Source organism: Panthera leo, chromosome B2, assembly GCF_018350215.1.
Source record: "Panthera leo isolate Ple1 chromosome B2, P.leo_Ple1_pat1.1, whole genome shotgun sequence".
Classification (NCBI taxonomy): domain Eukaryota; kingdom Metazoa; phylum Chordata; class Mammalia; order Carnivora; family Felidae; genus Panthera; species Panthera leo.
The window spans coordinates 30,424,115-30,452,078 of record NC_056683.1 but is presented as its reverse complement, the minus strand read 5'-3'; the positions used below and the strand labels follow the sequence as shown (position 1 = coordinate 30,452,078).

Sequence of the window (27,964 nt, the reverse complement as noted above, 5' to 3'; positions counted from 1 at the left end):
GAAGAAACTTTACACCAAGATGTTAGGACTTCAGTTGGCCCACCACCTGGAGCCATTTATCTGTTAAGTCAAGAAGCAGGATAAGGAGACTGGGAGTTCTGACTCAGCCTCTCCTGTCACCAACTGAGGAAATCGAGAGGAGGCTTCACACACGGGTGGGGCCCCTCCGCATATTGGGGAAGCCCAGCTGAGCAGTCTCCCCTTTGGGCTGAGTGCCTCCTTTCTGCTGCCTTGACAACTGGAGAGGAGGAGAGAACCGGTGTGGGCATTTGTGCTCCTCCCCGCCTGCGGGGCCACGGCTTCCGCCCTGCCCCCCACTTCCCTACAGTTTACCTGCTGCTGCCATGCTGTCTGCTTCCTTGGCCTTCCCTTCCAGTCCTGGGTGGCACAGGAACTAGCCTGATTCGAGGGATGTGGGGAGAACTGGGAGGGAGAGGAGGCTGGGATTTGCTTTTCTCTGTTAAAACAGTGCTGACCCCAAGTCCCCTCTCTACCCCCACTTCCCGAGAGTACAAACCAAAAACAATAAACTCACCTTCTCCTGAATCAGATTCTGCAAACAGATGTTCATATTTTGAATCTGGGCTAACTGGGGGCCACCAGGCTCTGAGTGTAAATCTGATAGAAAATTCTAAAGGAGGAGTTAGAGGCTGACAACATGGTGAAACCTCGAGGTCCATCTGCTGCTCTTCTGTCACCACAGGCCATTACCTCTCCAGCTGGATCCCCTCACCACCCCCCCCCCCCAGACAGGTAGAAAAATCCAATACTCTCCCTACCATCTCTTTAACAGTCCCGTTTCAACATCCCCCTCAGGTGGGATAGTACCCCTTTCCCTGTTCTTTATGGATCCTCCCTGTTCAGTCCTGACCCATTGGAATAATCCAGGCCACTCCCCCATCTCAATGGAGTGATCCAAATCAGGTCCCTCTGAATGGAATGCAGACCGGCCTCCTCCAATCCCAACAATGAACACCAACCTGCACTTGGTGGCATCCAGTCATTACAATTCATGATCCCTGCCCATTAACTCTTGCCTTTCCAGGGTGGTGTCAGGCTGTGTCCACATGTCCCCCGTGCCCCCAGAGCCCCCCTGCGCCACACAGAAGCCCCGTACCTCACCAAGAGCCCCCAGATGCAGCTGTTGTTGCTGTGCCTCCCTCAGACGGCCCTCAAACCAGGCCTGGCCGTGCTCCAGCAGCTCCAGCCCCTGCCACAGGGCGTCCTGCTCCCTCTCCAGAGCCTGCATCTTCTGCAGCTGGAAAGGCCAGAAGCAGAGGCTGACTTGCTCCCCAGCAGGGCTCTGAGCCCCGGCCGTTTCTCTCAACCCTTGGTTGGGTTCACTGGTCACTGAGTGTGAGCCCAGACTGACCACTGAGCTGGAGGGCAAGGGGAAGCAGGGGAGAAGACTTACAGGTCCTGAAAATTGAGTGGAAATGTAGGGGCAGATCCAGGAAGTAGGCTTCCCTTGGACCTCTTGCTGGGCTAATACTCACCCAGAGGAAGAAGCTCCGGGCCCCTGGGTCTTGGCGGCTTGTCCCTAATGGCAGCAGCAGAACTGTGTAGGGGGCCTGTACCAGGGGCAGCCCTCCGGGCCCCTGGCTCCCCATGGCTCGGAGGTGGGAAGGGTGGAGCCACGCCCACTGGTGCTCAGGGTGGGTCCCTCCCCTTCCCCCTGCCTCGTGCCCATCCCACCTTTTCAGCCTCTCAGGCTTTCCTGCAGTGTCTCTGAGGCTGGGGTGTTCCTACTTAAGGGGAAAAGACCATCTCCATTGGGTTTCTCTGTCTTCCTTCTCATCTGCTTTTGTAGGGTCTGTTGAAAGAGCTGGTTCTCATGAAGTCCCCTGGGTAGAACCCAAGGGTCCCCCTACAGCAGTGTCACTGTGTTGTTGTTTTAAGCTTGTTTTTTTAAAGTAATCTCTACACCCAACATGGAGTTCCAACCCACCACCCCGAGATTGAGAGGCACACGCTCCTCTGAGCCAGCCAGGTGCCCCAGTGTCACTGTGTTCTTAATGAGGCAGGGCAGACCCCTCTGTGGACTTCTGCTTGGTGCTTCATGTCTTTCCTATTGTTTTGTGATGGCTGCTCTCAAGAAACAATACCTTGGTCTGAAATAAACTTTATTCCTAACGTGAAACAGAATTTCCAGGAAAATTGAGAATTTTGGGCCTGAGGGAGACCAGGAAAGAGACAGGGCATGGCAGCTCGCTGGGGTCTTGGGAAGTGGAGGAAAGCCAAGGAAGGACTCTCAAAGGATGCCAGTGGCAGCCGGCAGCACTTCCTGACTCATGAAAATGTCCAGGTCCAAGTTGGGATCTTCCAAATCCAGTTTCAGAAATTTATCTACCAACGTCTGGCAACTAATGGGAGAGAGAAAAATGGGATTTATGGGAGAAGAGATAACTGAGTCCCCAGGCAGAGGAGAGAGGCTGTGGCACAGGGAGCCCAGGAAAATTTAGGGATTTCAGGATAAATCGTGGGTCTCTGAAGGACAAAGAGGCTGAGTCCCTGAAAGGGGGAGAAGAGCTGCAGACATGCTAGAGAGAGCCGGGACACTGGGCCACACACTCACTTTTCCATTTGCTTCTCCTTTAGCAACTCCTTGACAGGCTTGATGGGTTTCCCACTGCGGATCAAGTCTGAGACCTAGGAACCAGAAGGAGGGTGGGGGTGGGGGTGGAGGTGGGATGTGGAGGTGGGGGATAGAGGAGGGGGAGTTGGGTAAGAGAACTGGAACTAAGGGTCAGAAATCCCATGGACCCAGAAAGCCAGGCTAACGGAAGGGAGCCCTGATGGAGGTACTTGACGTTTGGATCTCACCTCCTTGCCACGGGCAATGAGATTGCCGGGAAGCCCAGCCTGGGCAGCTGTGTAGGACGCATGGCTGGCATTGGCAATACCTTCACAAACCTGATAGAAGAAGACTAGGTCGTCCCCATCCTCACAGGTCTCCATGGTCTTAAAAGAGATACAAGGGGACAGTGTGTCATCAATCTCTCTGCTTCCTGCCCTGAAACCCTTGGCCAACCCCTGTGGGGAGTGAGAAATGGGAAGGGACATGGTTCCTGTGCTCAGGGAGCCCCTGTTGCACCTGAAGAGGCTGTCCTCCTCACTCAGTTCTGGTAACTGCTCATCCTATGGATCCCTAGAGGGCTAGATGGGTTTCCTTACCAAATACTGCACAAGGGGCCCCTGTGGCAGCAGCTGTAGCTGAACAAGGCTCAGAAAGTTGGTGGCCACAAAGATGTGAGGGCACATGGGTCCAAGTGCCAGCCAGTGTCGTAGCACAGCAGCTAGAAGCGCAAGCCCATCCACCTGCGCAGAGAGCAGGGGTGAGGGTACTGAACCAGAGGTGCCCTGTGTACACTTCTCCACCTGCCCTGGCCTGCCCCATCTTGCACTTTTCTGTTTCTTTCTGGCCCCATGCACCCCTGTTCCTTTCCCGAGGCACAGCGTCACCCTCGTGCTCCTTTGTCTTCCCCCGCCTTCCCCTCCTCAGTTTCTCATCCTTTTGTCTCCTCACCGTGTTGGTTCCCTTTCCAAATTCATCAATGAGGACCAGAGACTGCTTGGTGGCATTGTTCACTGCTTTCGCCACCTGCTGGGTACCAGGCGGACAAGGGAGGATTTCATTGGCATTCAAGCCTGTAATGCACTGACCACAGTCTGCCTGTGAATAAAGCTGCTTATATATGTGTCCACCCTACTGGACTGCAGGTTCTTCAGTGGTAAGACACACATTTCATTCATCCTTTCATTGCCAACAGTGTCTCATGCAAATCAAAGGTTCAGTAAAAGTTCATGGTATTGATTCTCCCAGTCTCTGAATTTGGTGCTTCCTGCCCCTAATACAGAAGGCATGCTGCAGAATGAAGATTTTTCTTGTTCTGATCATTTTTCTTTTTAGATTTTTTTTTCATTTAGAGAGAAAGCATGGGGGCGGGGTGTGTGAAGGGGCAGAGGAAGAGAGAGGGAGAGAGAGAGAGAGAAGAGAATCTTAAGCAGGTTCCGTGCTCAGCATGGAGCCCACACGTGGCTTGATCCCACAACCCTGGGATCATGACCTGAGCTGAAATCAAGAGTCAGACGCCCACCCAACTGAGCCACTCAGGTGCCCCTGATTATTTTTCAAGAGTAGAGTTCCTTCCTTACTAATACCCTCCCACAATCCCACCCCCCTTTGCTCCCTTTGACCTGGTTAAGGTCGATCATGAAGGTGGAGAGGCCCAAGGAGATGGATTCGCAGCTATGAATCCGGGTGAAGATGGCATCCACTGCCCCAATTTCGGCTTCCTCTGCTGGCACAAAGCTGCCCACCAGGGCCATGAATGTGATCAAGCCTACCTAGAAACGGAGGAGACAGGGCCTGGGGCCTGATGGTGTGGGCTGGGGTAAAGGTGAGTCAAGGCTGAGGGGTGAATTATAGATCAAAGAGGGATGGACACAGTTTAATAGAAGAGTAGAGCCCCTTCAGCTTTCTTTAGAATCAGGAAAAAGGAAGGGGGGAGGGGGCAGAGGCACACCTGGGAATGGCATGGATCTATTCAGAGATGGGGGAGAGGATTTCAGGGCACAGAAAGATCTGTTAGAGCATGGCTCTCCCTCAAGTACAGAATGGGAACATGTGAGGTAGAGGAGCAGGGAGTGTGCACTACAGACTTTTGATGACAGATCGAGTCAGAACACAGGGGAAGAGCTGTAGGGACCCATGTTTGCAGGCAGGTGGGAGATGGAGACAATGAAAAAGATGCCAGAGGCCCAGTGTGCAGGGATTCTCCTCACTTGTTTTTTTTTTTTTTTTAATGTTTTATTTGGGGGAGAGTAGAAGTGGGGGAGGAGCAGACAGAGGGGGACAGAGGATCTAAAGCAGGCTCTGTGCTGACAGCAGCGAGCCCGATGTGGGGCTTGAACACATGAACTGTCAGATCATGACCTGAGCTGAAGTTGGGTGCTCACCTGACTGAGCTACCCATGTGCCGCTCTCCTCACCTGTTTGAGGTATATGCTCTTCCCTGAGGAGTTGGGTCCGGTGATGACTTTGATCCTCCCTTTGTCCCTGCCACACTCTGCAGAGTTGGGCACGAAGGTTCGGGCACAGAGTTCCATCAGAGGATGTCTGCAGTGGGTAGAGAGTTACCTCGCACATGGCCTGTGAATCCAGATAAATGAAGGCAGCAGAGATGGGGCCTTTGGGCCCCTTGTGTCTATGCCTCCAGCCCCTTCTGTTCTCACCTGCCATTCAGGATTCGGACCCCAAGGAGTTGGGGGGAGTAACGGGGCCTTGAGTAGCCGTAGTCCCGGGCAGCACTGGCAAGAGCCAGCAGGACGTCCAGGCGGGAGGCAAGGTCCAACACACGGGTCAAGACAGCTGCCCGTGCCAGCACCTGACACTGCAGCTGGTACATCAACAGGGTCTCCTGATCTAGAGGTAGGGGAGGAAGGGGGCTGGACATTAGCTCCAGGAGAAAATGAAGAAGAGACAAAGAAGCCAGCAGAAAGACCTGGAAATAGGCTTGCAGAGAAAGAGTCTGAGACACCCCGAGACATTGAGAGGAAAAGGTACAAAGTCAGAGTGAGAGAGCAGGAAGAAAGGAGCCTGTTAGAATATCCTCCAAGCTGCCCGCTCCCCTCCAGCCTTTTGCTTCTCCTCACCCCGGATATCACAGTGCAGGTCCCCCAGCAATGCATCCAGCTCCTTGGTTCGAGCACTACGATAGTGCAGCTTCTCCTCTGACAGAAACTGGGTGCAAGGGTTCAAAGCTGTGGGCCTTGCATTCTTGGTCTCCATCTTCTCTAACATCACCTCCAGCCCCACCCCAACTTTTTTTTTAACTTTATATTTTATTTATTTAAAAAAATTTTTTTAATGTTTTTATTTACTTTTGCAACAGAGAGAGACAGAGCATGAGCAGGGGAGGGGCAGAGAGAGAGGGAGACACAGAATCAGAAGCAGGCTCCAGGTTCTGAGCTGTCAGCACAGAGCCTGATGCGGAGCTCGAACCCACAGACCGTGAGATCATGACCTGAGCCGAAGTCAGACGTTTAACTGACTGAGCCACCCAGGCGCCCCGTTAACTTTATATTTTAAAATAAAACAGGGCGCCTGGGTGGCTCGGTTAAGCATCTGACTTCCACTGAGGTTGTAATCTCATGGTTCCTGAGTTCGAGCCCCACGTCAGGCTCTGTGCTGACAGCTCTGAGCCTGGAGCCTGCTTCGGATTCTGTGTCTCCCTCTCTCTCTGCCCCTCCCCCGCTCACAGTCTGTCTCAAAAATAAACATTGAAAGAAAAAAAAAACTGAATTAAACAAATGTGTAGAAGAATTATTATGAGGCAAATACCCTTGTGACTAACCATGTAGGTTACAAATTGAGTTAAGAAATTAAAATTTTGCCAGCTACCCCAGAGAGCCATCCTATCACAACCTTCTCCAGCTCCTCAAAAGTAACCTCTATTCTGACCTTTCTGGGAATCAATTCTTTATTTTCTTTGTAAGTTTATCACCCAAATATTCATTCTTAAACACTAGTTTAGTTATGCCTCTCCTTGATAATTTCTGATATATATATTTTTAATTCTAGTATAATTAACATACGGTGTTATGTTAGTTTCAGGTGTACATATAGTGATTCAATACTTCTATGTATACTGTTCAGTGCTTATTAAGTGTACTCTTTTTATTTTTAACATTTATTTTTGAGAGAGAGAGAGTGTGAGTGGGGAAGGGGCACAGAGAGAGGGAGACATAGAATCTGAAGCAGGCTCCAGGCTCTGAGCTGTCAGCACAGAGCCCAATGTGCGGCTCAAACTCACGAACCCTGAGATCATGACCTGAGCCAAAGTTGGATGCTTAACCGCCTGAGACACCCAGGTGCCCCAAGATAAATGTACTCTTAATCCACTTCACCTGTTTCACCCATCCCCCCACCCACTTGCCCTCTGGTAACCATCAGTTTGTTCTCTATAGTCAGGAGTCTGTTTTTTGGTTTTGTCTTTTTTCTTTGTTCATTTTTGCTTCTTAAATTCCACATATGAGTGAAATGATATGGAATTTATCTCTCTCTGACTTATCTTACTTAGCATAATACTCTGTAGATCCTTCCATGCCATTGCAAATGGTAAGATCGCATTCTTTTTTTATGGCTGAGTAATATTCCATTGTGTGTACCACATCTTCTTTATTCATTCACCTATCAGTGGACACTTGGGCTGCTTGCATAGTTTGGCTATTGTAGATAATGCTGCTATAAACATAGGGGAGCATGTATCCCTTTGAATTAGTGTTTTTGTATTCTTTGGGTAGTCAGCAGTGTGATTCCTGGATCATAGGGTAATTCTATTTTTAATTTTCTTTGGAACTTCCATACTGTTTTACACAGTGATGGCACCAGTTTTTGTCCCCACCAACAGTGCAGGAAGGTTCCTTTTTCTCTACATCCTTGCCAACACTTGTTGTTTCCTGAGTTTTTGATTTTAGCTATTCTGACTAAAGTGTGGCTTTAGGTGTGAGGTGATATCTCATTGTGGTTTTGATTTGTATTTCCCTGACAGTGAGTGATGTTCAGCATCTTTTCATGTGTCTGTTGGCCATCTAGATGTCTTCTTTGGAGAAATGTCTGTTCATGTCTTCTGCCCATTTTTTAATTGGATTATTTGTTTTTTCTTTTTATTGAGTAATATAAGTTCTTTTTTTTTTTTAATTTTATTTATTTAAGTAATCTTGGGGCCCCTGGGTGGCTTGGTCGGGCAAGGGTTTGACTTCAGCTCAGATGGCGATCTCACCATTGGTGAGTCTGAGCCCCTCGTTGGGCTCTGGGCTGACAGCTCGGAGCCTGGAGCCTGCTTCAGATTCTGTGTCTCCCTCTCTCTCCCTGCTCCTCCCCGCCCTCTCAAAAATAAATATTTAAAAAAATTTTTAAAGTAATCTCTACACTCAACATGGAGCTCAAACTTACAACCGTGAAATCAAGAGTCGCATGCCAAACGCTCCTATAAGTTCTTTACATATTTTGAATACTAACCCTTTATCATATATGTCATTTGCAAATATCTTCTCCCATTCCACAGTTGCCTTTTAGTTTTTTTGGTTGTTTCCCTTGCTATGCAGAAGGTTCTTATTTTGATGTAGCTCCAATAGTTTATTTTCACTTTTGTTTCCCTTGCCTCAGGAGAGGTATCTAGAAAGATGTTGCTACAACCAATGTCAGATAAATTACTGCCTGTGCTCTCTTTCTAGGATTTTTATGGTTTCCTGTATCACATTTAGGTCCTTAATCCATTTTGAGTTTATTAAGTAGGCTTCATGCCTGGCATGGAGCCCAATGCAAGGCTTGATTCACGACCTTGAGATTAAGACCTGAGCTGAGACCAAGAGTCAGACTGGCTGACTGAGCCACCCAGGTGCCCCTCTCTATTGCATATTCTGGGCTTTCTATTCTGTCCTATTGATCTATGTGTGTATTTTTGTGCTAGTGCTATATTGTTTTGATTACTACAGCTTTGTAATAAAACTAGAAGTCTGGAATTGTGATACCTCCAGTTTTTTGTTTTTCAAGATTGCTTTGGCTATTCAGGGTCTTTGATGTTCCATACAAATTTTAGGATTGTTTGTTCTAGTTCTGTGAAAAATACTGTTAGTATATTGATAGGGATGGCATTAAATCTGTAAACTGTAGTATCAACATTTTAACAACAATTGTTCTTCCACTTCCAGAGCATGGAATGTCTTTCCATTTCTTTATGTCATCTTCAATTTCTTTCATCATTTTGTAGTTTTCAGGGTACAGGTCTTTTATCTCTTTCTCACCTGACTTCTTTCTCTTTTATTTCAGAGCTGGTAAAGATCAAAGTAAAACTGTAGAAGAGACATCCCATATTGGGCAGTGCTAATGGGGGAAGGCCCTCCCTCAGCTGCTGACTCATTTCCCTCATCACCCTCCCCCCCCCCCCCCCCCCCCGCCCCATAGAAGTCAAGGGCCTTACCATGAAGTCCAGTCCTTCGATCTCAAAGTCACTAGCCTCTACCATGAAAGGCAGGCGGGGAATACAAAGAAGAAAGCCAATCTGGGGAGAGTGCAGAGGAGTTAAAACAGAGAATAAAGTACTGGACACCTTATCTCCCCAGAGGATGCCAGAGATCCCAGTATTCTCCAGTGCTTCTCTCAAGGGCCTAAAACCACCACCGTGTTCATATTCTTCACACTTCCCCAGGGGTTTTCTTATCCAGCAGTGTGTCCTTCATAAACCTAATATCTCCCATAAAAGACCCCTGGAGGCTACACCCGTCCTCCTGCCCTCACCAGAGGGATGTAGATGACACTGCATGAAGGAATACGGGAGTCCAGATTCTCTAGCTCCTTTCGGGCAACCTCAGTGAGGAAACTGGGAAGTCCCATCAGCCTTCGTTTTTCTAGGAGGGTGGAAGACATATGAGTATCGAAAGTAAGGTTCCTGCCCTGTTTGCCATGGTTAGTTAGCCCCAGTTGTAGTGGCCACCTACTGATGATGGTACCCCATCACTGGGCAGGCTCGTGTTTGGGGCCCATAGGCCCCACTGCACACCCAACACTCACTCTCATCAATTTCAGGATCTATGTTGGGGAGGACTGTGAAACGATTTTCAGCAAGACTGCCCTCAAAATCCACCTGAGGAGATAAAAAGTCCAGTTGCTCATCACCCAGAACCATCTCCCAATCCTGCTCCTCACCTCTACTCGGGTCCCAATCCTCCCTGCAGTTTCTGCTTTAACCCTAACCCTCCAAGCAGGTCTCTGACATTCTGACACTTCCTCTCACCATCTCATTCTTTGGTCATCCAACTGACTTTGATGTCTCTCATCTTCCATAGCACATTCCCCAGAGCACAGTCCTTCTGTGTCCTCCAATCCCACCTCTCTTCCCTAGGTCCCCAGGGGTTCTGCCTCTGTCTTCCACTCACCACTTTCCCAATGAGGCTGGCAATATGGTGCAGGTCATCAGAGAACTCTTGGGCAATGTCCTGAAAGAGCTGGATGGACTGGGGCAGGGAGCGGCAGGCATCCCTCAGGCCCAGGGCACTATACACAGTCTGTAGCAGAAATGGACAGAAGATGGGCTGAGGTGAGGGGACAGGGATGGACTGAGAAGAACAGAGAGCAGCAGGGGGAAACACAATATAAAAGACAGAAGATCTCAAAGGCAAAAAAGAAACAGTAAGTGAGGAAAATGGCATCTGTAAAATTCTGTGTCAGGCACTACACTAAATAGTGAGACTACAAAGAACTAAAATGGGCCCTGTCCCAGATGAGCTCTTGGTCAAACGAGGAAGACAGAAATACACCCAGAAGATTTAAAAATAGGGGCACCTGGGTGGCTCAGTTGTTTTAGTGTCCGATTCTTGGTTTGGGTTCAGGTCATGATCTCACAGTTCTTGGGTTCGAGCCCTCTTGGGTTCTGCACCGACAGGGTGGAGCCTGCTTGGGATTCTCTCTCTCCCTCTCTCTGACCCTCCCCTGCTCGTGCTCTCTCTCTCTCTCAAGAAAAATAAATAAACTTAAAAAATAAATAAATAGGGACACCTGGGTGGCTCCGTTATTTGGGCCTCTGACTTCAGCTCAGGTCATGATCTCACAGTTCGTGAGTTTGAGCCCCGCGTCGGGCTCTGTGCTGGCAGCTCAGAGCCTGGAGCCTGCTTCAGATTCTGTGTCTCCCTCTCTCTCTGACCCTCCCTGGCTCATACTCTGTCTCTTTCTCTCTCAAAAATAAATAAACATTAAAAAAATAATAGTAAATAAATAAATAAGTAAAAATAAAGTGGTAGGTGCTTCAGTAGAGGAAAGGATCTTTTAAACTTTTTATTTATTTTTAGTGTTTACTTATTTTTGAGAGAGAGAGGGAGAGAGAGCGCACATGTGCACGCACACAACAGGGGAGGGGCAGAGAGACAGGAAGAGAATCCAAAGAAGGCTCTGAGCTGTCAGCACAAAGCCTGACACAGGGCTCGAACCCATGAACCACAAGATCATGACTTGAGCCAAAGCTGGATGATCAACCAACTGATCCACCCAGGTGCCCCTAAGAGGAAAGGATTTTACACTGAGGAAGGAGAAAGAGAAGTAGAGATATGGAAGGCAGAACAGTAAATGAGCAGAAGGAGCAAGATAGCACTGGGGAAAGACAGCAAGAAGAGAGAAAGGGTGAGAGTCACTGACAGTTAATTACCCAGGGTGAAGCTCAGGGCCCTGAGGTGGCTGCCAAGGTTAGACTGAGCGGACAGACCAAATCCATAGGGCATCTACTGAGCCTTACTTGGTGGTAGAAGATATATGAAGTAAATAAATCAAAGGGTTTATACTCTAGCCATGATGGAAATAAACAAGCAGCAAAAATAATGACTACCCACAAAACAGATTGACCAAGTTATGGAACTGATTAAAATTATGAAATAAGTTCAGAGAATAAGACTAATATGGACTAGGGTGCCTGGGTGGCTCAGTCGGTTGAGCATCTGACTTCGGCTCAGGTTATGATCTCGCGGTCTGTGAGTTCGAGCCCCACGTTGGGCTCTGTGCTGACAGCTCAGAGCCTGGAGCCTGCTTCTGATTCTGTGTCTCCCTCTCTCTCTGCCCCTTCCCCGCTCATGCTCTGTCTGTCAAAAATAAACATTTAAAAAAATTTTAAAAAAAAGACTAATATGGGCTATCTTTACAGAGAAAAGGAAATGAACTTGGTTGTGAATAAGGCTATTCAAAAGGAAGGAGAGTATTCTGTTTGAAAGCAAGAGCATGAGTAAATGAATAGAGGTAGGAGTAAGAGCCAACACTTATTGAATGCTTACTAGGTGACAGGCAATGTTCTAAACTCTTCACATATGTTAATTTCATTCATCCTCAAAATAATCTTTGGAGATAGGAATTATCTCCATTTCACAGAGGAGCAACTGGAAGCACAAAGAAATAACATAATTTGCTCAAAGTCTCACAGAGTAAATAAAAGAGCTGGGATTTGAACCCAGGTGTCTGGCTTTTAACCACCCTGCTACGTTGAGAACACAGTGTGCAGAGCCCCTGAATGCATAGCCTGGCCTGGCTGATGAATGTTCAGTAGTGGGAATGGAAGATACAAATAGTTCCACATATCTGTTCATGTTACAAGAAACCTGCTGAAGATAATAAGAAGCAGGTTTCTCACTGGCAGAGAAAGAAGTTACAAATGAGGAAAGGAGGAAGTCTGGAGTGAACTCTGTGGTATTGACTGTGGTATAGAGTGAACTCTGTGGTATCAGAGGTATGAGTATGAACTCATGGATTCTTATATAGATAGATCGATTCAGGAATACAGATGTATATGCATGGGTTAGCATACTACATTAATTTCTTTAGCTCTGTCTGTGGTGAAAAGAAGTGACAGATACCCCAGTAGCAATAACCACATCTAGTGTCCAGATCTTGGTTTCTAATACTATTCTCCAAAGAATGTAACCAGGACTCCTTGGAGAAATGGTTGATTCTAGGGCTTAGGCAAGGAAAATATAAGATGACTCTGGAGCATCTTGTAGTGGTAAAAAGTTAGGAAGTGCTCAAAAATGGACTGGGGGGGGCGCCTGGGTGGCGCAGTCGGTTAAGTGTCCGACTTCAGCCAGGTCACGATCTCGCGGTCCGTGAGTTCGAGCCCCGCGTCAGGCTCTGGGCTGATGGCTCGGAGCCTGGAGCCTGTTTCCGATTCTGTGTCTCCCTCTCTCTCTGCCCCTCCCCCGTTCATGCTCTGTCTCTCTCTGTCCCAAAAATAAATAAAAAACGTTGAAAAAAAAAATTTAAAAAAAAAATGGACTGGGGGCCATGTCAGAAGAGCATATCAAAAGCCTACCTGAATCTGAAAAGCCAATCTAAAAGCTAAATGGGCATATTAAAAATACACTTTAAAAAACTATTTAAAAAGGGGTGGGGGGTATGCGCCTGGGTGCCTCAGTCGGTTAAATGTCGGACTCTTGACTTCAGCTCAGGTCATGATCTCGTGCTCATGAGTTCAAGCTCCACATCAAGATCTGTGCTGGGTGCTGGCAGCACAGAGCCTACTTGGGATTCTGTCTCCCTCTCTCTGTTCCCCCCCTGCTTGCTCTCTAGCTCTCTCTCAAATAAAAATACACTTTAAAAAACTATTAAAAAATAAATAAATGGGTATATTAAAAGTCAATCTGAAAAGAACTCTTAAGGAACTAAACTAGAAAAATTTGAGTAAAATAAAAATACAACACTGAATTATAACTCATAAAAGATTTCTGACATAACTGTACTATGGTTATGTCAACATTGTTTTGGTAATATGTTAACATTAAGGGAAACTGGATGAAGGATATGTGAGAACACCATGTACAATTTTTGCAACTTTTCTTTACATCTTAATTATTAAAAAAAAAAAAAAAAAATTTAAAACAAAGCAACAGAAGGATAAATCTTAAAAATTTTAAAAAGAAAATGTTATCTATAGGTGGGGGGTGGATAGAAACTAGAATTAGTTGACTACATAATAGTTTGGAATTACATAAATATTTTATGTAATTATAAAAATAAATGAAATTTTAAAAATTCTTAAAAATCAAAAATAGAATGAAACAAATGAACATAAATGTATGTCCAGATAGTGACATAACTACACAGAGAGGAACTATTCCAAGTGACTAAAACAGTAATTTGACTGTATGTCCTTAGTAGGGACAAAAAGAACTTCCCTCCTCCTCCCCAAAAATCTTAAATTATTTTCAATAATATCATTGATAGTAGTGCTAGAAGTGTTATACTAAGATCGTTATGGATGTAATGTAGGAAAAGGCAAATGAATGATATTCTAATCTTCTCATTGCTATTGTTATTGAGAACCAGAATTTTCAGTATGAAGAAGAAATACTGAAGAAGATAAGTAAAGGAATATATAAGGTAAGGATGCTGTGCTTCTGAATTTAAATTGGTGGTATCAGTACCAATTTTATCATGCATGTATTTTACTTTTTAAAAGTTCCTATATATGTCCACAGAAAAGTCTTAAAAACAATAAGTAAAACATGCTGGGACATGTTTCAGCATTCAGACTGAGACAGCCTGTGATACAATTTTTCACTAAAAGGAACCAGGGCTCCTTGGAGAAATGTCTCATCCTGGGTCAGAACCAGGAGATATGAGATGTAGGGGCACCTGGCTGGCTCAGTCAGAAGAGCATGTGACTCTTGATCTTGGAGTCAAAATTCAAGTCCCACTTTGGGTGCAGAGATGACATAAAAAATAATAACATAAAAAAAAATAAAATAAAAATAAAATAAAACCAGGAAATGTGAATGATATTTTTGTTAGATCCCATCAAATCAGAGAGCAGGAGGGAAGCTGCCAAGTGGGAAAGTCTACTGGGGTCATGTTTAAAGGACTCAGAAGCCAACATGAAGAGGCTCCCATTGGCCAAAGATGGAATAATCTGAACATGTAGAAAGACTAAAATTGCAGAGGACTGAAACACAAGCATAAATCTGAGTTCATGATGATACACAACAACAAAAAACACACTGGCTACCTTGGAGGATGTTAGGGAACCAATTTCCTATATGCTGATAGCTGATAAATAAAAGCAGGGGGAGGGAAATCAAGCAATTTCTATGATATGAAATATATCACTGGGAAACCAAAAAGCAGATGAGAGGGTTTCTCTTTACAGAAATGTTCTGGCTAATAAATGAAGAAAGGATGACAGAATAATACTACTTTGCAATCCATAAGGAAATAATGGACTTAGGTATTAAACATCAAAAGCTGCTAACATCACAAAAGGAGAGACAGACATATGAGACATTATATTCCTCCACTTATAAAACAGTATTGAAAAAAATCTAACTTGGATTTGATCGATCTTCTAGGTTCAACTATTTACTTACAGAAATTCTAGAAGAGCGTAAAACATGTCAAAAACACCTACTGATTACATTCAGCAAAATCCAGGCTAAGGGAAATTCTGTCGGACAAACAATATAACTTCTTCAACAAATAATTTGCAAGGGGAAAAAGAGAGATAAAGATTGAGATAGAGATGGAGGGAGAACTGTGAAAGGCAAAAGGAACCCACAAAGGAGACTTCAAGAGACATCAAACCATTGCCATATGTTGAACATATTTGCATCCTGATTAAACAAAATGTAATGTTTCAAAAATCATGACATTTATGAGAGGATTAGAAATGTGAACATCAGGAGGGCCTGCGTGGCTCAAGTCAGTTGGGCATCCTACTCTTTTTTTTTTTTGAGATACAGAGCAAGAGCAGGGAAATAGCAGAGAGAGGAAGACACAGAATCTGAAGCAGGCTCCAGGTTCTGAGCTGTCAGCATAGAGCCCCACGTAGGGTTCGAACTCATGTACCACGAGATCATGACCTGAGCCAAAGTTGTACGCTTAACCGACTGAGCCACCCAGGCGCCCCATCTGACTTTTGATTTTGGCTCAAGTCATGATCCCATGGTTCATGAGTTCGAGCCCCAGTTGAGGCTCTATGCTGACAGCATGGAGCCTGCTTGGGATTCTCTCTCTCTCTCTCTCTCTCTCTCTCTCTCTCTCAAAATAAATAAATAAACATTAAAAAAAATGCAGGGCACCTGGGTGGCTCAGTCAGTTAAGCTTCCAACTTTGGCTCAGGTCATGATCTCATGGTTCATGAGTTGGAGCCCTGTGTCAGGCTCTGTGCTGACAGCCTGGAGCCTGCTTTAGATTCTGTGTCTCCCTCTTTCTGCCCCTCCCCCACTTGCGCTTGCTCTCTCTCTCTCTCTCTCTCTCTGTCAAAAGTAAAACATTACAAAAAATTTTTAAAAACCTGCTTTTAAAAAGAATAGAAATGTGAACATCGGACAATTTGTAATATTCAAGAATTATGCTGTTAGTAAGATAATGATATTGTTATTCCTTTTTATGTTTTTTTAAGTTTTTATTTATATTTATTGTGAGAGAGAGAGCACCCACATAAGTGGGGGAGAGGGACAGAAAGAAAGGGAGAGAGAGAATCCCAAGCAGGCTCCAAAGCATGGCTCAATCCCACAAATGGTGAGATCATACTTGAGCAGAAACCAAGAGTCTAATGCTTAACTGACTGAGCCACCCAAGCACCCCCATTATTCCTTTTTAAAAGTAGTTTTGGGGGGCACCTCTCTCTCGGCCCCTCTCATGTTCATGCTCTATCTCTGTCTCTCAATAATAAATAAACATTAAAAAAATTGTTTAAAGTAATTTTTGGGGCACCTGGGTGGCTCAGTCAGTTGAGCATCTGACTTCAGCTCAGGGCATGATCTCATGGTTCATGAGTTCAAGCCCCACATTGGGCTAGCTGCTATCAGTGCAGAGCCACTTCTGATACTCTGTCTCCCTCTCTCTCTCTGCCCCTCTCATGCTCATACTCTTTCTCTCAAAAATAAATAAGCATTAAAAAAAATTTTTTTAATGTTTATTTATGAGAGAGACAGAGACAGAGTGTGAGTGAAGGAGGGGCAGAGAGAGAGAGGGAGACAAAGAATCCAAAGCAGGCTCCAGGCTCTGAGCTGTCAGCACAGAGCCTGATGCGAGGCTTGAATCTGCGAACCGCAAGATCATGACCTGAGCTGAAGTCAGACGCTTAACCGACTGAACCACTCAGGTGCCCCCAAAATAAATAAGCATTTAAAAAAAAGAGAAATTTTCTTTTAGAAATCATATTAACATATTTATGGGTGAAATTATATGATGGCTGGAATTTGCTTCAAAATAATCCAGGAAGGGGAAAGCAAGGAGAAGATATACATGAAACAAGATTGGCATGAGTCCAAGTGTCAAAGCTGCATGGCGGGTACATGGAGGCTCATTATATTACTCTAAATTTTTTTTTTTTTTTCACAACTTCTACAATACAAAGTTTTTTTCTTGGTTTTTTTAAGTGTTGGGATAGGGTGCCTGGGTGGCTCAGTCGAGCATCCAACTCTTGATTTCAGCTCAAGTCATGATCCCAGGGTCAGGGGGATCGAGCCCCGAGTCGTGCTCTGAGCTGAGCATGGAGCCTGCTTAAGATTCTCTCTCTCTCGGGGTGCCTGGGTGGCTCTGTCGGTTAAGCATCCGACTTCAGCTCAGGTCATGATCTCACGGTCTATGAGTTCAAGCCCCGCGTCGGGCTCTGTGCTGACAACTCAGAGCCTGGAGCCTGTTTCAGGTTCTGTGTCTCCCTCTCTCTGACCCTCCCCGGTTCATGCTCTCTCTCTCTGTGTCTCAAAAATAAATAAATGTTAAAAAAAAAAAAAAAGATTCTCTCTCTCTCTCTCCCCCTCTTTTTCTGCCCCCCCTCCCCCCCCCCCCCCCCGGCTCATGCTTGCTCTCTCACTCGTGCGCTCTCTCTCAAAATAAATAAATTTAAAAAAAAGTGTCAGGATAAAGTTGGAGAGGGTGACCAGAGTACAGAAGGTCTGGATCACATGCTGAGGGACTTAACTTGGATTTCTGGGATTCAAGAAGGAAGATCTTACCTTGTACAGAACTTGCCAGTCGCTGACCTTGGTGTGGGACAGCTTCATGCGTTTCAAAATCAGCTACAGTCAAAGGGACAGCCATTGTTTTCCCTCTCCCACTCTAATGCTCCTCAAAAAGCCGCATGTCCAATATTGACCCTCAAACTCCTTCCCCACCTCCCGGCCCCCACCCCTGGCTCACAGGCACATTCTTGATATGACCCAGCAACCGATGCAGCATTTGAGCCATGTCCAGATTCTGGGGTAGTAGGAAAAACTGAATGACATCCAACCGAGAATTTAGCTCTCCCAGGTCGTGAGTCGGACGTGTGAACCATAGCCTGGAAGCAAGGCATGACACGGGGGGTGGGGACAGAAATTACATCTGTTCTCTTTATTGTCTTGATCCCAGCTTGTGAAAATGTGTGTCTGGAGGTCCCTGGGGATTGTGGTAATCAGTATCTGTACTGGCAAGTACAGTGTCCTATCTATGCGGGCGTGTTCACACAGATCTACTAAAAATCTCTGCATGTGAGCACGACTCTGTTTATCATGGTTTTGATGGATGTAACCATGTGTCATTCCATGTGGATATGTAATGGAGCTTGTCAATATTTAGAGGGAGTGTAGCGTATTGAGGTATTTGTGTGCCAACACTCTAGTTCTCTCTGCAGCTGAGTAGGAGACGGTGAGTCAGCGTGAGTTTATCTGCATTTAGCTGTGAAAGTGTCTCTGGGTGTAATTGCACACACGTTCATCTTTTCTTGTTGTTCTGTAAAAGTATATAACCATTCCATGTGGAATGATAATCCTCAATTCATGATAATGGTCATCTCTGCAGAGAAGGATTGGGAAGGATACTGAAAAGGCTTCAATGACATTGTCTTTTTTTTTTTTTTTTTTAAAGTAAGTTCTATACCCACTCTGGGACTCAAGCTCATGACCCCAAGATCAAGAGTCATATGCTTGGGGTGCATGGGTGTCTCAGTCGGTTGAGCGTCCGACTTCAGCTCAGGTCATGATCTCGCAGTCTGTGAGTTCAAGCCCTGCGTCGGGCTCTGTGCTGACAGCTCAGAGCCTGGAGCTTGCTTTGGCTTCTGTGTCTCCCTCTCTCTCTGCCCCTCCCCTGCTCATGCTCTGTCTCTCTCTGTCAAAAACATTAAAAAAAAAAATGTTTTAAAAAAAGAGTCATATGCTCTACCAACTGATCCAGCCAGGCGCCCCTTCAAAAACATTGCCTTATTCTTAAATTTGTTCGTGCAAACATAGACGTTTGTATTATTATTACTTCCACATTTTGTGTGCCTGAGATATTTCCTAAAAAATTAGTATACGGTAATAAATGTTTCTTCTGTGTTTGTCTAATTCTGGGTGCCCCTATCTTCTCTATGGCTATGAAGAGTGTGAGACTCTGCAAGGACCTGTGAGCCCATGAATTCTTTTCTGTATCAGAGCAAGCCATTAGGCATGTTATTTTACTTTATTTATTTTTTTAATGTTTATTTATTTTGGGGGGGAGGGGCAGAGAGGGAGGGAGACAGAGGATCCAAAGAAGGCTCTGAGCTCTCAGCACAAAGCCCGATGCAGGGTTCAAATCCCCAAACTGTGAGATGATGACCTGAGCCAAAGTCAACAGACTGAGCCACCCAGGCACCCCAGGCATGCTACTTCATATAAAGAACCAACCTATGGAGACACTATGGCCGGAGGATATGTATCTCACACTATATAGTCTATGGCCAGTTACCCTGGGTTAGAACACCCCAGGTTAGAGTAAAATGGAGAATTAGGTTGGATTCGAGGGTAGGTTTTAGGCACCTCTGCTCCTTAGCCACAGAGAGCTCCACCAGCAGCTGTGTAGGTCAGTCTGTGAATACCCTTCCCCACCTTGGAGAGTACAAGCAGACTTTCTTGTAAAATACCTAGGTTTTTCAGGGCGCCTGGGTGGCTCAGTCAGTTAAGCATCCGACTTTGGTTCAGGTCATGATGTTGCGGCTTGCAAGTTTGAGCCCTGAATGGGACTCTCTGCTGTCAGCACAGAACCCACTTTGGATTCTCTGCCCCTCCTCCACTTGTGCTCACACTAGTGCTCTCTCTCTCTCGCTCTCTCTCTCATAAATAAGCATTAAAAAAAATACTTAGGTTTTTCTGACTCACGTACTGCTAGTGCCAGGAGAAATCTTAGTCAAGCTAAACCTCCTAATTCTACAGCTGAGGAAATGAAGCCCTTAGACAAGCAGCTTGTCCAAAATCTAGAGCTGGGTCTCAAACTCAGGTCTCCAGACTGTGAGCACAGTGCTCTTTAGAGCATACTGTGACATTCAGTCACCTTCCTGGTGCCCTGTCCAGTTGGAGGCCAACTGGGTCCTTAGTTCATGATTCAGGTTGTGATTCCATGCCCTGCTGGATCCTACCTGGGGGGATCTGCATTCCTCCCCTCCCCTTTAACTCTGATCTCTTCTCCCCTGAGAATTCCTTCTCTCTCATCCCTGGTTGAGATTAGAGATCTGCACCTGTAGAATGCGTGGGTAATGAAGGCACCCCAATTACCTGGAGATGACCTCAGATTATCTAAATTAACCTCTAAAAGACACACAGTGCAGGGCAGGTGAGGTGGGTAAAGGATTGTGCACCTGTAGGCTAGCAAAGGTTTCAGCTCTGAGTTTGTACAGATGACGTGACCAATGTGTTTGCATTTGTGTACCTACTCACTCGGTGCTACTACATACAAGGCCATGTGCCAGGCACTGAGGTAACAGGAATGACCGTTGTATGGAGCTCACAGCTATGAGAACAAGCAGATTCACCGACCGCTAACTCCAACCTGATGTGACAGTACAACTAGAAAACAAACAGGCAACGTGTGAGCAAACAGGAAGGTGTGTGTCAGTCTCCTTATGGGTGCCTGTGAAAGTTTCACCACGAAGGTGATAGTTGGCTTGTACCTTGAAGAAGATGTAAGATTCTGACAGGTAAAGAACAAGGGAAAAACTTTCCAGAGGGAAGTGCATAAACATGGGCATGGTGTATTTCCATGATGGAAAGTGGCCCAAATGACTGGACTATAGGGCAGATCCAGTAAGGATGGATTTAGGAAGGGCTCTGGAAGATAATCATGAATCATGGAAGTTTAAATTGGGGTGAATGGGAGGGGTCCTGAACATCATACTGCTAAATATGCTAATCTCCAACCCACGGAGAATGGGGAAGTCTGAGGCTTATGTTATTTTGTTTTTACTTAAGGTTTAAAAAAAAAAAAAAGTGGAGTGATATGCTCAGATCTCTGTTGTGGAATGACAAGTATTTTCGAACAAAGGACAGATTGGAAAAAGAAGAGATTCAAAGCACAGAGACCAATCTGAAGGTGAATACAATGCCCAAGGTTAGAAATGATTACAGCCAGAGTTAGAGCAGTGGAAAGAGGGAGAGAGATGTCTGAGAAAGACATTTCAGGGTACAATCAATAGGTCTTAGTGAATAATTGAATACGAAGGGTGAAGGAGAAGCATCAATCCAAGGTTGAGAAGCAGTACTGCCAGCGATGCCATTATGCAGATAAAAAAGGATGCAGGAAGACGAACAGGTCCAGTGGGCATCAGTTTAGATGCTCTGAGCTTGAACTGCCTATAGAAATTGCAACTGGTGATGACGTGCGGTGAGCATTCCACATATACAGCTCAGAAATAGAGACACAATTTTGAAAGTCAACAGACAATAGCTCAAATGTGAAGTGTGATTTTTATAATTAAAGATAGTACCATGTGGGGCCTGGCATGTGACTCTTGATCCTGGGGTCATGAGTCTGAGCGCCACGTTGGGGAGTTGATTGTACTTAAAATAAAATTTAAAAATCTTAAAAAAAGTAAAGATAGTATCATATGAGGTCGAAACTTCCAGTTATTAAAAAAAAGACACAATGTATAGCATAAGGAATATAGTTAATAATACTGTGTTAACTTTGCATGGTGACAGATGGTAGCTAGAGTTATCATGGTGATCACTTCGAAACGTATATAAACACTGAATCACTATATTGTATACCTGAAACTAATATAATATTGCAATCAACTACACTTCAATAAAAAAAGATATTACCATGTGTGCATTAGTATTTTGTGATTGTTTCTGCTGCTTGCATGTGTGCCAGTCTGTACCATCAATGGGCATACGTATATCTGTGCTGACAACATAAAATGAGGATACTAGCTACCACACGGGATTGGTGTGAGGATTAAATGCGTTTAGCCAGCATTTGGGAAATGGCAGTTCTCAGCACTATGAGATGGGGTGGTTTGTGTGAGTCTGTAGAATGAATACATTAACCTGCAGCACATGTGTGAGACTTACCTGAGCAGCTTCTGTCCCCACTTACAGTGGCATCTATTGAGGATTCCTGTGGGGAGCAGGGGCAGGCAGTGAGCTTGTTACAAGGCAGGGGCAGAAAAAGGAATGTGTGGGTGTGTCTAAACTGAGGCATCCGGGCCAGAGGTTCAGTTAGGACAGAGTTTGGACAGGCTGGCCTGGGGGCGTTCTGCAGATACAGAACACAAAGGCAGCTAAAGCCAGCGACTGGCCACTAAGTCTGAGCCAGGATTACCGTCCAAGGGCTTAGGGAGGGATAGCCACTCACAGGAACAGTTGGCCAGAAAAATACACAGAGCAGCTGTGGTTGGATTCACAAAGAGGCCAACACATATATGTAAACATTAGACACAATCCACTGAGGTATGCACAGTAAAACCATGCGGCTACTTGGGGAGATGTCCCCACTACACCCTAAAGCCAGAGACAGCTGACAAAGACTCAATGCAAATAAGTTATGCATAAGTTATGGACAGTTATGCAGTTATATAACTCTCCTCTAAACATAGGGACTCCCAAAGTCCCTAAACAGGTGCACAACCAGCAGAAACATCCATAGAAACCCAAGGAAGGAACATGGAATTGGTAAAGTAAGAGATGATATGCAAATGACACTGGACAACTATGGATGGGGGGGGCCCAAGCTCAGGGAGGGTACAAGGAGCATAAGAAAGCTGGACTGGAGTGGAAGAGACATCTGGCAACAGGAGTGAAGTGGGAGGGAAGAGGGACTGGGACACATGTTGGGAGGCAGCTGCTTTTCTGGAAGCATTTTGTAGTGTGGGATGAGGGAAGGGGCATACCTACCAAACAGGCTGAGCCCCTCCTTCAGTCCACTGGCCACTTTGTACACTGAAGGGTGAGACTCACTCTTAAATATCTGCAGAACACTGTAAGGGAGAAGTGAAGGAGCTTGCGGTAACTTGGATTTAAAAAAAAATTTTTTTAAGTTTATTTTTGAGAGAGAGAGCAGGGGAGAGGCGGAGGGGGGTGGGGGGAGAGAGAAAGAATCCCAGGCAGGCTCTGCACTGTCAGCATGGAGCCTGACACGGGGCTTGAACCCTGAACCATGAGATCATGACCTGAGCTGAAACCAAGAGTCGGACACTTAACCGACTGAGCCACCCAGGAGCCCCAAGGTAACTTGGATTTTTTAAAGGGAATTGAGAAGATGGAAGGGAGATTGGGAACATCCTCCTGAGATCAAATTTGGTTGTAAGGTCTGTCCCTCACTTCTGTATCAGTTTTTCTCTTTAGAAAAGGAGGGTGATACCTTTGGGCTTTTCTCCCTCTCTTCCCTTTTCTTCAAGGAGAGAGACCTTAATAACCCCTGGATTAAAGAAACTGGAGCCTCACTGGGATTATTAGAGTATTAAACTTAATCCTTCTCTCTCCCCAGAGACGCAGCCTGCCTCCATCTCCTTACCTGTAAGTGTCTTGATCTATGCTCACCAGATGGGTCCTGAGGACAGAAAACAAGAAGAAAGAAAGGTGGCTGGGGTAGGAGCGGTGTGAGTTCATTCTTAGGTTCCACCCCCTAGATCCCCCTCCTGGAATACTGTCTCAGTCATCTCCCCGGAGCTCCACACCCCCTTCAGGTGCTCCTATGTGTCCTAGAGCACTTTACCTGATGGGTCACTGCCCACTCCTCCCACCCCACCCCCCCCACCTTGTCTTGCTGTTAAGACCTCCCAATCCCACCTTACTTTGCTTGAGGTTAGGGTAAATCACCTACAACACAAATTTCTTAAAGCCCAGGATGGGGACGCTGACGTTATAATCTTCCAGTTCAACCCCAATTCTTCTTCGACCCAGGAACTTGAGCAGCCCTCCAAGTGCTCGAACCTGGGAGGAAATCAGTAATGGAGTTGAGGTAAATCCCAATGTCCTGGAGGCTGGACAACACCAGAGAAAACTATTATTTTCCAGGATTGGACTAGTACCTCCCAGGACTCAACCCTAGGAATGGGTATTGGTCCCTTTCTCCAACCAGCCCTCATCTCCCAGGACCCTTCCTACCGTGAGGAGGCAGTCAAAGGGAATAATAGAGGAGAGGAAGAGGATTTTCTCAGTGGTAGTCATGGAGTCTGGGATGAAGGAGTAGTTTCCAGCAAGAAGGCGCTGTTTGCTTATCTCCAGACCTATTTTGGGGGAAGCATGAGAGGAAAAGGAAAGGTCTTGTAGCCCAATTTTCACCCCATTTTAAGAATGAAATGATAGAAGCAAGAGAGAGGATGTGACTTGCCAAGTTATACAGGCAGTTAATGGAAAGCTGAAACAAGAATCAAATCTTCAGGGGCGACTGGGTGGCTCAGTTGGTTAAGCTTCTGACTCTTGGTTTCAGCTCAAATCATGATCTCATGGTTCAGAGCTCGAGTTTGAGCCCTGCATCTGTGCTGTCAGCGTGGAGCCTGCTTGGGATTCTCTCTCTCCTTCTCTTCCCCTCCCTTGCTCACACACTCTCTCAAAATAAAATGATGATGATGATGATGATACTAATAATAATGTACCAAATTTTCAGACTTAGTCTAATTATCTCTTTATTTTACCTAGAATATAAAGATCTTTGGTTGAGAGCACAACCTGAGAAAGACAAGTGATTCAGAATATCTATTCCTAAGGTATCTATTTGGAATTTGGGATTTGGGGTCAAAGGATCATATTAATAGAGGAATGAATAACACTAATGTCTTAATATCTAAGTAGAATAGAACATTCCTTATCTTTTTTACAAACCTGGGAAGGTTTTGTAAAACTTTTTACAAACCTGGGAAGGTTTTGTCTATTTTTTTTTTTTTTAAGGGACAAATGGCTTTGGCTTAAAGGTAAAAATCCCAACAATCAAAGCTATCCACAAAGTGCCACCACTTCCTCTTCTCTGGGAAGGCCCTCATCCCTAGACACGCCTATGTGGAAACTTCACAAGGTTTCAGGTTATTAAAGGGTAAGGAGCAGGACAGATCTTGAGGAGACTGCTTATGGGACCTGGAGAACACAAAGGGTTAGGATAAGATAAGGCTGAGGAGAGACTTCTGATGGAGCTCAAGTAGAGTAAGGAGAAAGGGGTAGGAAAAATGGGATGAGGAACTGGGCAAAGGAAAGGAAGTACCAAAATCCACACTTGGCAAAAATACAATTTCAGGTCTCTTAGGCTCTCTGTGTTCCTGGGAGGCTGTGGGGGAAGCAGAGAAAGGGCCATGAGTCTGAACATCTCAGTCCTCTGCCTTTGTCCCACCTTCCCTCTCACCCAATTCTGGCCTCCTGGCTGTTGCTCCTTCAAGACCCTTTAGTCTCCTGGAATATTCCACAGTTCACTCCTTTCCCATTTTTGCTTTTCCCCTTACCCAGTCCTTACCAAGCTTTCCTAGAAACCGAGTCATATTCTCATCCTGTTTGGCACTCGTAACAACAGACCGGGGATTGATTTCATCCAACACTTGGAAGAAGAATGGAGACCAAATGAGTAAAAGGATCCTCTAAGGGGGTATCCATAGGCCTCCCCTTGCTATTTCCTTCTACTCCCTCCAAAACAAACAAACAAACGCACCCTCATTTCCTCCCTCTAAAAGTAAGAGGTGCTCTGCACATTGGGAGCATAGGTAGGAGTCAGGCATGAGATTGAGGAATGAGAAGACTGGCAGGGTGGCAGGAGGGAAGAGTGACCTGGAGATTGTCACTAGACTCCAAAGCCCTGCAGGACGGACATGACTGATTTGCCCAGCACCTGATACATTATAAACAATAAGTGTTGAATAATGAAATGAATTCCTATAAACAACAGGGGGAAATTCTGGGAGTCAATAAAATAAATTGAGACAGGTAAGGATAGAAGAGTGAAATACACTTCCAGTCTCAGAGTAGAGGAATCCATGGTTCTGCTCCCACCTCTCTGGAGAAGCTTGAGACTCTCATGGTCTGGGGCATCTGGCATGAAGTGGATGGTAGAGTCACTAGTGTCATAGTAGGCGATGCCCAAGTATCCTGAAGTCCACAGCGCACACAGATAGATCTATCCCAGGAAGAAGAAAGGAAACCGACAGGAAAGGAAACTGCTGGTAAGTGTAGGGTTATGCCATGTCCTACTTAATTTTAATCATTTTATCAAATCCCTTGAGATAAGTATCATCGTCCCCATTCAGTCAGTGTCAAACAGAGCAGAGGCAAGTGACCTGCCAGCTATTCCAAGCCCACTGATTCTAACATCCCGAAGTTCCAACCAGCTCCCTGCTCTCAGGATCCAAGCGCCTGCTCCACCAGACATCAGCTATCGCCGCCCCAGAGACCTCCGCCGGCTCTTGCTCGTTGTCCTCCTCCTCCTCAGCCTCCCCACGGCCCGACACTGGGGCCAGGCTGGGAAAGCTGGCCGAAGCTGCCCCCGGCTCCGGGCTCTGCGGCGTCCCGCCTGGGATCGTTCCTACGGAGAACATGGCCTTGGACGCTCTGGGGGCGCAGAAAAAGAAGACGGTTCAGGAGCGGGATTTCACCGCCAGGAGGCTGGGATAGGGGGTGCGTAGACACGCAAATCCACCCGAACTGGGAGAGGGCTGAGGCGCAGGGCTGCAAGGGCCGGGGAGAGCTGCGGTAACGTTTTGTTTTTAACATCTGCAGGCATTTTGACAGGCGACTTCTTAGGTATATCACCAAAGTCCAGACTGCAAAACCCCACGTGCCCCACCCACATTCCGGTCACCAGGAGCTTTGTACTTTGGCTGGAGGGCCCTGAGGGCCGAGTCTGCACGTCTCCTCTCCCCGCCTCTGCCAACCACGCCCCCACTATCGCAGCCCTAAACTTCTCGACTTCCTACCCCAGTTGCGGACACTCGCGGCACTTTCCCGCGTTTTCAGTCACCTGGGTAGCTACGTGCGCGAAACCGCGTCACTAAGAGCCGCGCTCCCGCAAGAGAGGCACACCTGAGTGGGGGCGGGGTGCGCGCGCACACGCCCCGCCCCTCTAAGCCGCTATTGGCCGGAGAGATCCGGATCCTGCTTAAGACTTCGACAGGACTGGAGGGAGGAGAGGATCGCTGTTGCTAAGACGGCTGGACGCTGATTGGTCTATTCGCATATGGGGCGGTGTCCGAACGTTCAAACTTCCCGCCGCCAGTGCCGTTGCTTAGCACTCGGGCCTTAGGCCTGCCGGGTTTGGGCTTTGATTAACGCGGGGTGGAGCCTGTGAAAGTCGGAAGCGGAGCTTGAGTCAGAGCCTACGGAACTAACTGGTCTAGGCAGGTTGGGGGGAGCAGCTTAAAGGGGCAGAAGCGAATTGCATTTTTTTTTTCCGGAGAGGGAAGATAAGCACATTATTAAACCTGTACCAACAACTCTAAATTAATATTTGTACCCACTGAACTAGTATTTATGAACAGCTTAGAATTGTGCCTGGTAAACTTAGTAAAAGCCACGTGTTTTAAATAAATAAGCAGAAATAAGCAAGACTCCTATCCTAGTCCTCTTTTGCTTATATCCTTGGTTCAGGGTATTACCACCCCAACGAGGGAATTACTGGGTCTCAATTATAATTTTTGTCTCCCACAAGGAAGTGGAAGCATTCGAATTACACCAAAGTCTGGTGGAGAGAATTAGACCTGATAAGAACAGCTACACTCCTGCTGAGACATGTCTGTACCCCTCCTACAGATGCACACACACCCACATCCGTAAGTACAGAGGGGTGTTATTCATTCACTCAGCAACTATTTAGTGCCTACTCTGGGTCAGGTGGTAGACCCAAAGTACTGAACATTAATTAAGTATGGGCTTCATGAAACTTTTTAGTGTGTGTGACGGGAGGGTAAGCGAGGAGATTGTGAGGGGGACAGAAATAAACAAGTATATGCTTTAAAAAATACATCCTCCTCCCCAACTTTGTCCAGGGTACCCTGAGATGGGGAGATCCCATGCAAGAGGTTAGAGAAGATGGTGGGATAATCTGGCTCTGCTAAACAATGATTGGAAAATCCCCTCTAGGAAGAAAGCTGGGGAGTGAGTTAAGGGCTAGGTTAATGGTTACCCCTGGCAAACGGTTGAGCAATGGAGCTATGGAAACCTGGAAGAGACTGTCATAACTCTAAGGCGTGTCAGAGAGGGACACACCTTCCAATCTGGGGTGAAAAGAGATTAGGGACTGGTT

General features: G+C 46.1%; 2 protein-coding genes across 9 annotated transcripts; both read right to left on the bottom strand.

Moving 5' to 3' along the window:
- Positions 1 to 89: 89 nt before the first annotated feature.
- SAPCD1 (suppressor APC domain containing 1) lies at positions 90 to 1,610 on the bottom strand. Its single transcript, XM_042937260.1, has 5 exons — positions 1,497 to 1,610; positions 1,118 to 1,258; positions 536 to 631; positions 319 to 423; positions 90 to 238 (listed from the first exon to the last, which is right to left on the bottom strand). The coding sequence occupies exons 1-5, from the start codon at positions 1,608 to 1,610 to the stop codon at positions 146 to 148; spliced, it is 549 nt and encodes a 182-aa protein (XP_042793194.1). The 3' UTR covers positions 90 to 145.
- A 496-nt stretch (positions 1,611 to 2,106) lies between these two features.
- On the bottom strand, positions 2,107 to 27,158 carry MSH5 (mutS homolog 5). Of its 8 annotated transcripts, none has more exons than XM_042938289.1 (25): positions 26,746 to 27,158; positions 26,052 to 26,274; positions 25,720 to 25,843; positions 25,190 to 25,270; positions 24,944 to 25,006; positions 23,854 to 23,975; positions 23,570 to 23,679; positions 23,261 to 23,296; positions 22,642 to 22,724; positions 21,820 to 21,865; positions 17,675 to 17,813; positions 17,491 to 17,553; positions 9,940 to 10,068; positions 9,575 to 9,647; positions 9,302 to 9,411; positions 8,985 to 9,065; positions 5,656 to 5,743; positions 5,236 to 5,425; positions 4,993 to 5,119; positions 4,198 to 4,347; positions 3,527 to 3,673; positions 3,175 to 3,318; positions 2,824 to 2,961; positions 2,576 to 2,649; positions 2,107 to 2,363 (listed from the first exon to the last, which is right to left on the bottom strand). In XM_042938289.1, exons 2-25 carry the CDS (start codon positions 26,259 to 26,261, stop codon positions 2,252 to 2,254), a joined length of 2,640 nt encoding a protein of 879 aa, XP_042794223.1. In that variant the 5' UTR covers positions 26,262 to 26,274; positions 26,746 to 27,158; the 3' UTR covers positions 2,107 to 2,251. The 8 variants fall into 8 exon arrangements, with proteins under 8 accessions (XP_042794223.1, XP_042794221.1, XP_042794227.1 ...); XM_042938287.1 differs by having other exon boundaries at positions 26,684 to 26,760; XM_042938293.1 differs by having other exon boundaries at positions 3,527 to 3,601; positions 26,684 to 26,760.
- Between the last annotated feature and the right edge of the window lie 806 nt (positions 27,159 to 27,964).

What these genes read in the sequence shown, in the direction of transcription:
- SAPCD1 (XM_042937260.1), bottom strand. Translation starts at nt 1,610, where the DNA reads ATGGGGAGCCAGGGGCCCGGAGGGCTGCCCCTGGTACAGGCCCCCTAC. An exon ending in CCCGGAGCTTCTTCCTCTGG is followed by an intron (nt 1,259 to 1,496) that starts GTGAGTATTAGC and finishes TGGCCTTTCCAG; the next exon opens with CTGCAGAAGATGCAGGCTCT. An exon ending in ATCTGGGGGCTCTTGGTGAG is followed by an intron (nt 632 to 1,117) that starts GTACGGGGCTTC and finishes CTCCTCCTTTAG; the next exon opens with AATTTTCTATCAGATTTACA.
- MSH5 (XM_042938289.1), bottom strand. Translation starts at nt 26,261, where the DNA reads ATGTTCTCCGTAGGAACGATCCCAGGCGGGACGCCGCAGAGCCCGGAG. An exon ending in TCTCAAGCTTCTCCAGAGAG is followed by an intron (nt 25,271 to 25,719) that starts GTGGGAGCAGAA and finishes TCTTCTTCCAAG; the next exon opens with TGTTGGATGAAATCAATCCC. An exon ending in CCTTTGACTGCCTCCTCACG is followed by an intron (nt 23,680 to 23,853) that starts GTAGGAAGGGTC and finishes ATTTCCTCCCAG; the next exon opens with GTTCGAGCACTTGGAGGGCT.